The sequence below is a fragment of the Diadema antillarum genome, unplaced genomic scaffold, assembly GCF_040938485.1.
Source record: "Diadema antillarum isolate AM-2024a unplaced genomic scaffold, OU_Dant_1.0 scf00000022, whole genome shotgun sequence".
In the NCBI taxonomy this organism is placed as follows: domain Eukaryota; kingdom Metazoa; phylum Echinodermata; class Echinoidea; order Diadematoida; family Diadematidae; genus Diadema; species Diadema antillarum.
Window position 1 is genome coordinate 2,891,132 of NW_027270911.1, and position 15,794 is coordinate 2,906,925.

Here is a 15,794-nt window from a genome sequence, read left to right on the forward strand (position 1 = left end):
AATTCCTAAATCAAAAGAATGAAATAAAGAAAGTCTGTCCATTTTGTCATCTTTGCGGCTCACTCCCTAGCTGTGTCATGTGGAGTTAGACAGATTCGGCAGAAAAATCTTATCCCCCCCCCCCCCTTTAGTTTCCCCTTTAGTTTTTGAGGATATAAAGAGCCTGCACAAAGCCCGGGTCAAAATTATTTTTGCTTATTCATTCAAATGTCTCTCATTGTGTTAGATTGCATGGTCTTTTATTATCATTGTCATCTTGAAGGGCATTTGCAAATGAACGACAAAATGTCAATTTTTGCAATTTTTACATTTGTGCCTTGAAGCACAAAAATCAGTGTGTTCACTCATGCGTGAAATTTCCCTTTGTATTTACCTTCCAGGTTGATAACCAATTAAATAATCTTTAATATGGTATATGATATAATGATTTTGACCAAAATCTTCAATGAAAAATGTGTGCTGGAAAAAAGTGTTTACTTTCTTTTCTTTTTTCTTTTTTGCTGAGTATATGTTGATATTTGCTTCCTTTAGCTTATGTTTTGAGCACTTTCTTTGTTGAAAATGAGAATGAACAAATAACGAAATGTCTTTTTTTTTTTAATCATTGATCGATATGCAATAAAGTAATCCCGACGTGGTCAGTAGACATGAAGCTTCATTTCCCTGCAATGACCTTCTGTATGGATGTATGCTTACTTCCTTGCCCTCTTTGAATGTTACTTTCGAGGAATATAGCGGAGCAGACCAGAACTTATTGAGGAAAGGGAATTATAAGACTCAGTGCAAATTACAGATTAGCTGTTTTCAGTTATGATAGGACTGTACATGTTAAATGGCTTGGACCGGATTATTTTCTTTTCAAGACGTCATTCAGTGTCATTGACTCATAGCTTCTTCTTTTTTTATTTAGGCCCTATTCAAATCAATTCAATTATAGGTTTTTATTGTTACTCATCAAAAGTCCGAAGACTGACCAGTGCGAGCTTATAGCATACAGTGTGACATAAAAATGAGAATGACGAAGTTGAATTCTTTCAATTTCGCCTAGTCTATCTGCTTTTCAGTTATCCAATACTTATTTTAAGAGATGTGAAAATAAAGAGAAAACAGAACTTGTTTGCCTTCCTTATTCATCAATTCTTCGACAAACTACCTTACGTGTTTTTACTATTTTTTTTTATAAATATGTTACTTCTGCCATTTAGAAATTTATCAATTCTACTGTCGCACTAGCATACTATTTGTGCAGTAGCAAGTACCACAGCTTAACATGGCATTAATAAAGAAAATGTGGGAATTTTACAATTTAGCACAGACCAAGTATCCCGATTAGACACCGATACTTCCACCGAAAAACATCGATACAAACACGATTTTGTGGTCCTTCGTAGTCGGAGCTGATCTCATCACGCTGTTTTAGTAAATATTGTATAAATTTTATCTTTAAAAATCAGTATAAAGCCATTATTGGTTTTATAATGATTCTTAATAGTATATAAAATATTTTATTAAGTAAACAAATTGGATAAATGCTGCATTTTAGTACAAAATTATACACCATAATGTATAAAACGACTGGTTGACACTTCTAATGAATATTCATGTTTTGCGGCTGGGAGACTGAGCGACCATGGTAACGCTGTATTGTTGCAGCTAGCTACAGGTGTGTGTCAGCAGACAAGCTTTGTGTGTGTTGTCTATGACGGCGGCCGGGGGATCGCGGCTTTCGGTAATAACGTAACTAACATTGCAACGCGCTGAAGTGGAAACCAACTTACTGAGCAAACAACATTTGGGATTTACCACTCCAGTCCAATGGATATTTCCATGAATTGAGAAGGAAACGCCAAGAAATATACAAAAATGACTGAAGTTTTGCAGGAACTCGTTTCGGACGCGAAACGACATAAGTTTTCAACAATTCCAAAACTTTCAGACGAAGGTAAGTGAACGTTTGAAACCGAGGACTTCATTTGCTCCGGCCCCAGCGCAGCCCGTGAGTCTGCGCTGCACTGCCTATTGCCCGGCTGTTGTGCTCTGTTTAGGCGGGGTAGATGGTTCTACATCGTTGTATGCCGATTTGACATGACTTTGAAAAGAGATGTGTTTGTCCCTGAAATTCAGCCACTATTGCAGTCAACTCAGGAGTTCAGTTTCAACAATGAATATAGAACTTGTCTATGATTGTGCAGAGTTTATATTTTCTTTAAAACGCCGTATAAATAGCCCCTTGCCCTAGATTCTCTATAGTAGATCTAACCAGTTCACAGTTGGGTTAATGCTGACTGAGTGCAGTGAGGAACGTGACCTTTTTCTTACTCTTACTTAGGCTTGAAGTTTACCGTCCACACCATCCATGCCCATAGCGACAGTTTTCTGTGAACATGGTGAATATGATATAGGCCTATGATATGAATGATCACACTCAGTCAATGAGTGGATTTGAGACAAACGTCCACTCTTTCAAGAACTCGTCTTAAAAGTTAAATTTTGTTTCCTTTTCACTTGCCAGACAAGGGTCTGAATTGCGAGCTGCACATGGAATCAAAAGTTTAGGCACCTAAATTTACTTTAAGTTGCACTCACTGGTGCAGTCCACATGGCACATCCTTTTTTTTCTTTTTTTTTTGTAGCAATGCATTAACAAAAAAAAAAAAAAGATGAAATGGATCAATAAACAGTTAATCGCCTGAATTTCATTTTAAACTTGTGTAGATTGGTGATAGTTTCCAAATATTAAATAGAGTCCCTTTCCTGGCAATAAAAAAAAGAGAAAAATCCTAACACTTAGTGTAGAGTGTAAGTGTTAATTGTCACTTCCATGGTACTTCTGCTTCAGAAAAGAAATCTTGCGTTCCTTGTATTAACATGCTGTGCTTATTTTTTTTTATTCTGTTTGTATTTGCAGATATTGTCAGCGTTTGGGAAAATGTTGCAAACTTTGTGGAACGTCACATGTCTCTTCAAAAGGTAACTGTTCATGAATCTTGTATTTCAAACTGACAATTTATTGCTTAAGATATTGCTCTTAAAATTTGCGGTCAAGCTCACTGAAAGTAAAAAACTAGAATATCTTGTCCAAAGTATTCATTTTTTTTTTTTAGGGGGGTCTATTTTCAAATGTGTCATACCAATAATCAATATTAAAGGTAAGAAAAAAATCTGAAATGTAGTCATACTCTGTTCACATGATTATGATACATACAATTGTACTATGTAGAGACCTAATTTTACATGTATGATAATATGCAAACATTGCGTCATTGGTACAAATGTACAATGAATGTTTGGTCTTGATAACACATGAATTTGTATTTTTGTGTACAATTCAATGAAAATGTTGAACCACTTCGTCATTTTAACCGGTAGTGTAGAGTAATCTGTATTTTCTTTGCATTATTTCTCTCTTTTACAGGGCGTTCAAATTCATGGACTAGGAACCTTCACATTTACACAGAAGAAAATAGACGTAGGAAACAACAAATTTATCCTCATCCAGAGGCCTGTATTTGTATTGTCAGAAAAATTTGCCCAAACTCATGGATTAAGCTACACCAAACACTTTACCTCAGGTGAGTTTATTCATTGTTATTAACATGATTGCACTAATGTCAGGTACCTGGTATCAAACTACTGATGTTCTTACCAAGCAGGGAATAATGATATAACTACAAAAGATAAACATAGTTAACCTCATCTGTATTGTTTCCTTCAAAATATGAATGACTTATATTTATAATTCTAAACCATGTGTCATGCACTGAATGAAAATGGCATAAAAGGGGGAAAAACAACTGACCAGTGTTTATATACAGTTTATGCCGAAAAGCATATTGATAATCCGATTGTCCTTGAATGTTTCTACAAATGTATTTTACTGTCACTACTGCACTAGTGCTCAATAATGCATTTGTGCGTGTGCATCAATTAAGCTAATTGAAAATGGAAATGCGCTGAAATATACATCATTGAAGCAAAGAGGGAAAAAAAAGTTTATCTGGGGCCTGTTTCAGAAAACTTGTCATCAGTGACAAGTTGTTATAGATGTGACAAGCTACATTGTACTAAAATCCTTGCATCTGATTGGCTGAGAGCAAATTTGTCATAGATGATGGCAGTTGTCACTGATGACAAGTTTTATGAAATGGGCCCCTGATTGTAACTTCTTGGTTTGACAGGTCAAGTTCCCATTGTCCAACTCAACTTTGCGATGCTGTCCAACGAGACCCCTTTTGATAGGGACACAGTGGAAGGATGCGTCCGGGAGGTGCTCCAAGCGCTGTCCAGGGCCGTCCAGGCCAAACGCAACGTCGAGTTCACCTTTGTTGGGATCGGCCGACTGACCATCCGGGACGGAAAGGTCAAGATGAAGTTCTACAAGGACTTTCTGAATATGATGGATGGATCGGGCCACCTGATTGATGCATTGAGAAATGTAAGTACAATCTCCTCATCATTTTGCTGTTATTGCTGTTTGGTCACCTGTTCATTCCGTTGTTCAGCACATACTGTAGTCTTTAATACAGCTGTCTCCTGTTATAACGAAGTCCTTAAGACCAGCAGTTTCTTTGTTGCATTAAGATTTTTTTTTATTTTATTTTATTATAGCGGAACAGTGAACTATATAAAGGTGTAATTTGTGGACCTAACCTTGTGTGCTATGCATGGAGTGCACTGTAATGTGCAATATTTTGTGTGTAATGGTACAGTACATGACTTTGTTATACTACTCAGAGGCATAAAGGCCTTTACTTTATTTCCCCTGGGTAATGAACCATATTTGTGATGGTAACAATGTGCATGCATTCATTCAATTAGTAGGTGTATGCAGCTGCCACTTTTTCATTTCTTTTTAAAGATCTTTTTTTTTAATCATGCAGGGCTTCTATTTGCCAAGCTGTTACAGACCTCAAGATATATTTGGACCCGTCAATTAGATATAACGCATAAAAATTTCACTCTCATAGCATGAATCATTTTCTAAATCGCCACTCTATAAAAAGAGAGACAGAAAGAGATAGAGAGAAAGCGAGCAAGATTGGGAAACTGCTGAGATGATAGCCATCCACATGTACACTGTACATGTTGTAGATAAGATATACAGCTGTACAGAAGAATGACAGGAATGTTTGTGGTAAAAGAGGAGTTAAAAAAGAATCTAATGCATTTTATAGACAACACAGTCATGAGATCAGTCTTTATCATGTCAATGATAAATGTCCCCATGGCTCCAATTGATGTATCAAGGCCAAAGCAGCCACACACACACACACACACACACACACACACACACAATGCAGCAATTACCAAATAACCTCTTTAGTGCAACCAGCTAATGAAAAATTCATTAGTGGAGTGCGGTTGTCAGAGCAACAAGGTTGGCCGTATTTCAATTTCATTGCCATCCTCCTGGGCTATTGATTACCTACATCTCAAATACGCATCAAATACATCGCAGTGCAGCACATACATCATTCTGTGTAATCAATCTGTCACAGACGTGATGTCATTGTGTATTGTCACAACTTTCCACAAAGCTTCTGACTAATGAGATGTTATAAGAAATTGATAAAAATTAGATCTTAGTTTGATAGTTTTCTTCTTCTTTTTTGTATGATGGGAGTAAAGGTGCAAGTTATATGTCAATCCAAAAATAAATGTTTGGATTTTTAGAACAAACATGATTTATTAGCATATAATTTGACAGATGCAACCTACAGTTGTATACCCTATCATGTGTAGATACTGATTGTTTGCTCTGAGTATGGCTTTGAATATTTTGTGATGCAAATGCCATTTTAACAACATTTTGTTTACTTCTGTTACAGCAATTAAATATGTAGTGAAATATGTCTAGGATTACTTTGAATTTGAAACTGCAGATTTATGCTTTGCAGACATGACAGAAAACAATGTGAAATATGAGTTAACATGTCATGTATAGATCATTTTTGTTGTTATGAGTGTCATATTCAATTCCTCAATACTTCTTCAGAGAAATCATGAATCTTTGTTCATTGGACTAGCAGGCTTTCAGAAAAAAAATGCTCTTTATTCTCTTAATCCTTTAAATAACATTTGTAAAGAGGAGTGTTAGCAAATATTTATTTGCATGGCAATTTACATGGTTTCATGTAATATGTTCCTAGAAGTGTATATTTTCAAAGTAAATTTGCACTCTAAATTGATAAGTTACAGTGTAACAAACTACAGCTATACATGTCAACCTGTATAACATTTTGCATATCTTCCTGCAGCGCCCGGATACAGCAGATTCAGTCATGTCTCGAGCCTCTGTCTTCAGACCCATGACTGGTGGTACTCTTGTTTTACCCAGGTAGGTTTGCAATGCAAAGAAGTGTATTCAGTTGCCCTGTGTAGCTATTGTATCAGTCCGATATTTCATTTTTGCCACCATGGCAAGATTAAACACATAAATTTTGTTTCTTAATTGGTTAATTTCTTGAATTTCCCAGAAGTCTCCAGCATGTTGCTGAATGGAATATTTGTGAAATAACATATTGCAAATGTAGAGTTTTGATCATTTTCCTTTTTTTGAATTTGTTTTGAATGTGGATTCATGAGTTCAAGCTTCAATGAGCATTTTTTTTTTTCTCTCTCTCTCCAGCCTTCTCTTAGATTCAGCAGTTGCTATTAACATGTTCAAAACTTTGAAGTGGAAAGTGTTGGTGAGAAAGTTTTACAAATTAAAATATCCAGACAGTGGCCATTATGTATCACCAATACTGTTTAAATAAAATTATGCCTTAAAGACGAATGTTAGCAGCAATTTACAGACTATATGTGTAATTCTGCTGTAACTTAAAAGATAACAATTCTTCATGGTTGGACATCTGGGTACTTTACAGTGGCTGGAGCAAAAACAATCCCACAGTTTGGTATACTTTTTAAACAAAAATTGTCCCCATTTCTTCCATAATTGGCCATGAAATTCCGTGACACTATCAGATATGGTCCATGTTAAACATTTCTAATAGTCACAAGAAATGTTATTGATTAATTACATAAAAGAATTATAGGTCAAGGATTTCGAACACCGAGTCGCTGTCATCTAAATCACCACTCAGATTCATACACTGTATGCTTGAGCATGCGCAGCATTTATTCACATCAATTCGTACTCCAGTTATACTGGAAGTGACATGTACCCAACCATGAGAATACATGTATGGCTCATGAAAAAGGTAGAATTTCTTTTCAGAATGTGTATGTTTCTCTCTGCTTGCCACATTCAGAATCACTCAAGGGGCCGGTAAAGACGGGTTCGGATTTGAGAATGAGGAGAAACCAATGCCTGCTATCCAGGAAGGGGAGGAACCGTCAGACATCGTCGTAGAGGACATCGTCCAGCTGGAGGAAGAAGCGGAGAAGGACGCCGAAGAGGGTGAGAAAATTAAATATTGTTGTTCAAATTGCATAAATTGACAATATATTGCGAGCAGACGTTGCAAATTAGGGCAGGAAGATGTTCTAGCTCAAGTGGACGCATTTGTCCAACATCTGTATTTACTGTACACTATGGCATTCCTCTGCCTGATGTAACAGTGTGATTTTTCCGATGCATTTTCCCAAAAACTTGATATTTCATCACTTGTTTGTTAAAGGTCGGATGAATACAGGAATAAACTAACAAGTTTGACTATATCAAGCAAGCATTTTATCCCCTTTGCCACTCATGTTTTTTGTTGTGTGTGGATGTATTTTTTCAAAAACTTGTTATTTTATTGCTTGTTTGTTAAAGATCGGATGAGTACAGGAATAAAATAACAAGTTTGACTGTATCAATCAAGCATTCTGTACCCTGAGCCACTCCTGTTTTTTGTTGTATATGGTATTTGATAGTGTACTTGTGTACTGACTCGTTTGGTGCATTGATCCCACTTTCAGAATCAGCCAAAAAGCCTGTCACTCCTCTCCGGGCCCCATCACGCCAGGTCATCCCCACAGCGAAGGTCACCAGCATGAGCCTCCTGGATGACATCGCCCCATCTCCGCCCCCATCCAGGGGCGTCAAGGGCACACGCATCTCCCCATCTCCGCCCCCAGGCAAACCCCCTTCCCCGAAGGGCGAACTACCTCCTCCTCGCACTCCGGCCGAAATCCGAGAGTCGCTCTCCGCGGAGATGGTTGCAAAGGAGAGGGGCCACTCTGCACCGTGTGCCCACTCCCACGAGAAAGCGGGGCAAGAGCTGTGCTACCTCTGCCACCAGAGGGCAGTGCGCAATGTGCCGGTATCGTTTGAGGCGGAGCGCCGGCGGAAGGAGCAGGAGCAAGACCGTCTGCTTCAGCAGTTCCAACACATGAAAGACACAGAGGCAATTCTCAGGGAACAGGTATAGTCCTTAAAAACTACTTAAAAATACCATCCAAGGGAGACAGAAAAAGCAATTTTCATTTGAAGTTGGTCTTTATAGATACATTGGATAACAAAAACTGTAAAAGGGGAAACTGATCAAGCAGTCTTAACAGTCAGGTAGTCTTTATACGTAGGTTTGTACTAATGCAGATTAAATCATGGTTGCTTGATCCCTCAGCACCCTTTGCCTGTCAAATACGGTTTATGTTTCAAAAGTTTAATTTTACAAAGAAGTGTATGGTATAATTGATTTTATGTGTAGCAGCTACAGTGTCAGCAGCCAACTCTTGCACAAATGAGAGTCTATATCATTGATATAAACTTGATACATTATCAAGATATCACTGTTTACTTCAGGAGTGATGGTCGGCTTTGTGTGCTGTTAGCCAGTCAGACAAGTGAAGCATGACATAAGCTGGCTCTGCCAGTAATCATATTTCAGTTATGAATATTCTTCCATAACTGCCAGCCATCTAGCTATTATTCAACGTGCTAGTTGTGAGCTTACGATTCTTCCTCAACATTTGTGTTCTTTTGTAGTCATATGACTGGCACACTTTGAATGATTAGATTATGCATGTATTCCTTTATCTGTGCTCTAATTTCCAGGGTCAAAACATGTCCAACAAGCACCATTCCCAGAAAATTGCAGCTTTCAACTTGGGTGTGAGTGAAGCCATCAAGAACAAACAAAAGGAGCGTTCCACAGACTTTCATGTAAGTAGTCTTATTTTGTAAATAATGGTCTCGATGATGAAGGTAGCCCCCTACATTTTGTTTTCCAACCACGAGAGCTGATGCCGCAGTATGAACAACACAGACACGTGCTTTAGCTTGTTTTCATATACACGAGGTTTAGACAAATTCTGCATCGGATTACCTCCAATCTGGTTCAGTTGATAATGATCCAGTTTTAGTTTCATGATACAAATACTTTTTTTTGGGTACACTTATCAATACATGGAAGAAAAAGAACTTAGTAACCAGCATCTCTTGCGTATGGTTAGGTCTGTAAAGTAATATCATGATGCAGGTTCTATGTAAGCTTTGAAAACTATGAATACCAAATTCACCTTAATCTTATATTTCCCATACAGAGATCTTACATCTTCCAGAGCCGCGCCCGCACGCCACCTCGCTTCTTGAGACAAGAAGAGTACGCCGGTCATCTGGCTGGTCAAGTGGAGTCTAAGGCAGCGGAGAAGGTCAAGCGGAGACAGGACACTGATTTTCTTGAGAGGCTAGAGCAGGTCCAACTGGCTGAGGAGTAAGTGTTTAACCAATGGGTGTCTTGTGCCACAAAAGATTATTGCAGCCAATAAGTCACATAACATTATCTCTGAAAAGTTTAAAGGGTTATTTTGGGTTCATTTCTGACTACCATAAGTCTCTACTCCAAGTAGTGTCCTGGTGGATTTTGTTCCTTTTGTCCAATCCTCCTAGTAAAAGAAACAAAAACAAACAAATAAAAGAAACCCACGGTGAGTTCTCGTGATGTCTTTGCATTCTCATTGTGTGCCGTCATGCAGATTTTAGTGGTATATTATGTGTTTCTTGCTGCTTTCATGCCTTTCTGAACCCATCAAATTGAATCCCAGAATCTACATTTTTTTTTGTTTGGTAGTACATCTTTTTATTTTTCAGTTTTTCGTGAGTATGAGTAAAGAATTTCCTTTGTGTGAACCCTTGGTGATTTACTTGTATAATTGTTTGCCTTGGTTGCATTTTCAAAAGCCTCTTCATAGTTACAATCACTGGTTCTTCAGTTGGCAAGATTCTAGATTTGATTGCCCTCTGTTCATTTCATTTATTCTGTCTTCTTTCTTTCTTTTTTTTAAAAATCAGACTTGCAGCGCAAAGAGAGCAGTATTTACGAGACAAGATCCAGCAGACCGACATGTACAGGAAGGCTCTCTCAGCCCAGGTATGTAACAAAACATTACCCAGACAGTCCTAGCAGTGTGATCCTGATGTTGTTACTGCCCTGTTTTTTGTATCTTCCAGTCAATGTAGGTTTTCATCGTGTAGATTTTGAGTGTCATGTACTTCTCTGTACTGTCATCTGGTCTGCTCACTATCCAAGGCTGCAATAAGTCGAAGAGACTACCTGTAATATCCATTGTGATTTAATGGCTAGCGGTATATTGACAAAGAACGTGAACAGTAGAAAAGAAATGCAGTCGATGCACAAATACAAGGCATAGAACCCTAAGGCATGTGTGCCAACAAACTCTGAGTACTTCGTTCTATGTCTGCAAGAAGCTGATGGCTCGAAATTCATTTTCCATCATGCATACTTCATGAGTTGAAGTCAGTGAAAATAGCATCTCAGCTTGTATGTCCTTTATCTCATGAACTTTCTTCCAAGCAAATTTACATTTCAAAAGTGTGTAGTTTCACTCATTTTGCTGTGCATTATTAACTTTGCAATGTAGCATTTCACTCTCTCTTACTTTCTATTTCTCTCATTGCACCTTCATTTTCATCTCCACCCCCATGCTTCTACACTTCCCCGCTTGCGTGCTGTGTTTTCCTTGAAATTTATATACCTTGCAATTCAACTTTTTTCCCCTTAATCTTGTTCACCAATATACTTTAAAAACTTAAAATGCACTCATTCCATAACTTTGCCTAACTCATTGATCAAAACCATTCTTTCATGGGTTGTTAATCTTCATCTCATTCCTGAAAACGAAAATATCCCACTTCCTCACTCACCACTTTTTTTCTTGCCTAACATGGCTTGCTCAATCTGTGCTGCATCTTCACAAATCTTTGGTTATGTGTTTGTCTATCAATCCAACCATCAAAAAATGTGACTCAAATGAATAAATGATTTCAACATCTGGATACTAGATTAAAATCAAAGAAGCCCTGACTACCCTAGAAGAAGCCAATTGTAGCCTCGTGCTTGAGGCAATCCCGAGGGAAGATGATAGGTTAGCCGTAGATGGGCTGATGGCCAAGGGGGACATGGGAGGGGGGGACCTGGACGAAGAGACCGAATGCTGCAGTCCGTCCGGACGCCCGCGACTGCCGGCCCGCAAGATGAGCCCACTCTCGCTCCCGGTGCCGAAGATCATCCTGCCGTTTTCAAAGACGGAACCGCTGCGTCTCAAGATGCCAAACCATCGCATGGTACTCCACATTGCAGCAGAAAACAGTTGTCCCTCCCTTCGTCTTAGTTTCCTTTTAACAAGCACACAATATGTCATACAATATGATGTCTTTAAAATAATTGATATTCTCAGAATGCTCAATACACGTAACATGGTCAAAATGCCATTTTCAAACACATGATTTCTCACTGTGAATCTGTGAAGAACACATTCAACAATATTGTAAACAATCATGTATTGCATGGTATGTAGCAGCCAAGTGCAATTGTATCAGGGTATTGATATGTCCAACTGAAAAAAAGTTCTGCATTAAATTGCTCTGTCCCATAACTGCTGAGTGGTATGACGTTGACTGTTGTACCACGTAGGGGGAAAAAAATCCACTGTTTGATACTTCAGGTCTTGGAAAGACAGAGAATGCACAAGTAGTGTGTATATGGGATGGGACTTGCTCTCTTCTATTGTGTGTGCTTGCATAGAACTAACACATTTACTGGTCCGATGTCATGATTAGCACTTATTTAACATACTCTAGCAAACTAATACTCATCTTTTTCATTTCATATCTTGTGACATAACTCGTCCTTGACAGTTTTAACCTGTAGAAGTACCATGAAGTCATCATAGAAGGATATCTCTGGATGTACTGTTGATATGTTCTGACACGCCTTGATTCTTCAATACAGTACTTACGCCCAGCATATTGTGCAAAGCATAGCATATTGCACAAATACAAGTGTATGAGCCTCCACTGACAAAGCATCAGTTTTATATCATCCTTTTTGCTGTTATGTCTTACTCATTCTTGCCACCTTCCTTTGTTTGAACCTCTCAGGTGCGCTTCAAGCCCCTTCCGATTCCGGGGGCTGTTCCTGACTCCAAGGAGCCCATTTTTGGAAAGTTTGACGCCACCAATGAGCAGCTGGCTGAGCGGAGGCGGAGGGCCATTGAGGTCTTCCAGGAGCAGATCTCCACAGTGGAAAACCGACGGAGGGACAACGTGCTGAACCACGTCAAGCAGCAAACGGATGAGACGGACATGTTGGAAAAGACACGAAGAGAGTGAGTATCAGTCATTACATCAAGCTCATCTTGATGCCCCAGGGATATCATATCTAACATCCTTTCAATATAATGTATTACATATATTACAGTCTGAAGTTTTTTGAAAATTCTCTCTTTTTGAAACCTAGTGTTAATCCATTCACTTCTTATATGTAGCCCTTAGAGACCAGTCATATAGATAGGTCAGGTGCACAGGGTGTGCTAAAGCCAACAGGTGTGTTTATTGTTTTATTTTTGTGACTGTAGATAATCTTGTCATCAAATCTTGCATAGATTTTGTAAATTCTTGGAAATGAGTTATATTCATTTCTGGTCAGTTTCCTTCTGTTTGCATTTCTTGGAAATATGATAAAAACTTCTTGGAACCATGGGGAACCAACTTCTTGTAAATATGTTAAAAAGTGTGAATAGGTCACCAGAGAAATAAAAAGTCTGAAGACTGTAGTACAATTCTTTTACACTCTTTAAAATGAATAGTTTTCTGCTTCCGTTGCACTTTGGAATATTATGAGAATTTTTTTTTTCTCATGACTCTTTAGTCGTAATCTCTAACCAGCCCCACCTTGCTATTTCCTTGTTGTGGTCTTTTCCTCCAGGCTGATTGCCGACCGTGCTGCCCGCTTTGAGCAGGCCTTCCAGACGAGGAAGTCCCTGGAGGACACGTGGAAGGAGGCAGCCGCCCTGAAGAAGAGCAGGGAGGAGGACCATAAGCTGAGGGTGCAGAGTCCGGGCATCCTCCTACACGAGCAGTGCGACCGCTACAACCGTTGCCAGCAGTGCCTGCGCGTGTTGAAGAACTGCGGGGAGTCCAATATCTGGAGCGAGTCGAGATACATCCCTGGCTCCCGGCTCATTATATAAACGAGTGTTGCACTCACCACACATGCAATTTGGAGATTTTTTTTTTAAACTCTATCCACAACTTTGTTCTGAACTTTTAAATTTACCCAAGATTTACCGTGAGGAATGATGTTCATTGCTTGACGACAAACACACAAATGGAATCATGCCACAATTACATCGCTTGCAATTAGGTACATAGTTCATAAAGAGCACTTTTAAGCACAACTGATTTGATCTGATTGATTGTAATTGGTTGTATCATATTGGCTCAGAATTGGACAAGTATAAGTTTAATCATGCATGAGCAAGTTAATTTTTGGACATTTGCACCTGTGATGGTTTTCATATGAACTCATCATCTTGATAGGAAATACACTTTTACTGAAGCGTGACACCTTGGACTTATCAATTCTGTAGCATTGAAAATTTTGTTCTGACACCCCTCCCTGTGCAAAATCATAAATTCAAACAAACCCTCCTGTCAAAGTGCATTCAGTCTTATGGTAAGACTTTGGCAAGAATGGACTGTTGTATGAATTGACAAAAAATCATGAATATTCACTAAATCATGTACAACGGCAATCTATCAGATCATGTTTACATTTTTTTTTCATGCAACTAAGTGTTAGCAATAATAAAGATGACTTTCAAGCACAAACCAAACTGGTCTTTTTGTATCTATGCACTGCTGAAATAATGGTAGCAATAATTGATGGGAGGTTACTGCTATAAAGTTTTGACTACCATTCTTGTTATTAGTAATTAAAGTTGTATGTAGTGAGATGACTGACAGTGATATGTTCAACTATGGTTACTGTACAATTAGTCGGTTAGCGTTGAAGCGAATGTGAAAATCTGCTACAGCAATAAAACAATGTCAGAGTGTGGTCTCAATGTCATTTCATAGTGAATACTTTGGATATAAAGTGCCTCTAATTACCTTTTGTTGCAGCACAGTGTTTGTAAAATGTGTGGTAGATCTTGTGTAAAGTCTTAACAACATGTGATTTGCACAAGAGGTCAATGAAGAACTTATGTCTGTATATCTGTCGAGCAGTCTAGTACAGTATTTATGACTGGGCATACAGAAAATAGATTATTTTTCTCATCAGTGTGATATGCATATTTCTTGGCAATGTGTCACATAGATGTGTAATCTCTCTTGTACTAGTAAGTTAAAGAAGTAATGGTAATTGGGTGTGGCACAACCCATGAAATTGCTCTGGTGAAAAATGGAGAAGTAGAATGGTTGAAGTTGGAAAGGCTAGAGAATTATGAGCTAAGATAACTTTAGGACTATAATTTATGATTTGATATCATAGCATCGTGAGCATTGATTCATTCAAAGAGCTACATCATTAATACCCTTATGGGTATCAGCTGGCAATTTTTGAGAATGTTTTTTTTTTTTTTCTTTTAATTGGATATCTCTCTACTCGTCAAGTTGGACACACTTTGTGAAGCAGAGTAAAACTGCAGGTAGTATTTTTTTTTTAACCAACAGAAAATGTATTTGAAGATTTTTTTATTTAATGTATTGTTTGCAATTTGTTCTTGTAGGAGGATGTTACTTTGCCCATTGAGATTTTGGACACTAGATATGACTTGTGTACTCACTCCCCTCTGCCTTAAACAGCAAAATGGCTTTCCAATGTATGTTACTATTGCACTTTCAGAGGTGTTCCCATGGTGTTGGTGAGAGTTTTATGGGTTTACCCCCCCCCCCCCCCCCCACACACACACACACACACACGCACACACAAATTAAGTGTGCTCTTTAAGTATTGAAAAAGGGGAGAAATCTGTAGGACTTTACACATTTATGTCCGACTAGGAGGAAAGTTGTTACAGTACCAAAACTCATATAGATTTAAAACAATTTTTATTTCTCTGTAGTATTGATAGTTGCTCTTCAGCTCACATTTTGTCTCCCTTTTTCACTTACATCTGGTTCCATTTTCAATCAATCAGTTGTAATTTTTGCAGTAATTATTTTTACATGTTAATATTAGTATGCACAGGAAACACAAATGACAACAACAAAAAAAGGAAAGAAAAAAGTACCGAGTCTTAAGCTGTATTATATAAGAATTATGTGTGCTTGTAAAGCATATCCAATATTCTGCATGCCTTGTTATTTAAGTAACCTATGTTTTTCTTCTCTTTCAATCTTATGTCTGATGCTCCTGTGAAGACAACTCATTGATTCAAACTTTTCCAAAAATAATTTAGCTGTCATTGGAAACCCATTATTACCAAGAGGCTGTAGGATAGACTGCTTGTAGTCTGTTAGTAATCAATGAATTATGCTTGACAAGTTATTTATCTGCCATTCAATCAAAGCAAAGAGTGAAGTGTTGATGTGTAGGCACCTTAAAATTCTCATTTCG

General features: G+C 38.1%; 1 protein-coding gene across 1 annotated transcript; it reads left to right on the plus strand.

Moving 5' to 3' along the window:
- Positions 1–1,859: 1,859 nt before the first annotated feature.
- Positions 1,860–13,422, plus strand: LOC139730481 (coiled-coil domain-containing protein 81-like). The gene is made up of 12 exons (XM_071641326.1): positions 1,860–1,942; positions 2,909–2,970; positions 3,416–3,572; positions 4,179–4,435; positions 6,258–6,337; positions 7,257–7,405; positions 7,909–8,354; positions 8,987–9,094; positions 9,475–9,644; positions 10,223–10,301; positions 12,332–12,558; positions 13,158–13,422. Exons 1-12 carry the CDS (start codon positions 1,864–1,866, stop codon positions 13,420–13,422), a joined length of 2,079 nt encoding a protein of 692 aa, XP_071497427.1. The 5' UTR covers positions 1,860–1,863.
- The last annotated feature ends 2,372 nt before the right edge of the window (positions 13,423–15,794 follow it).

Bases quoted from the DNA above. Each gene is read 5' to 3' on its own strand.
- LOC139730481 (XM_071641326.1), top strand. From the start codon at position 1,864: ATGACTGAAGTTTTGCAGGAACTCGTTTCGGACGCGAAACGACATAAG. The intron at 3,573-4,178 runs GTGAGTTTATTC...TTGGTTTGACAG, and splicing joins CACCAAACACTTTACCTCAG to GTCAAGTTCCCATTGTCCAA. The intron at 9,095-9,474 runs GTAAGTAGTCTT...TTTCCCATACAG, and splicing joins AGCGTTCCACAGACTTTCAT to AGATCTTACATCTTCCAGAG.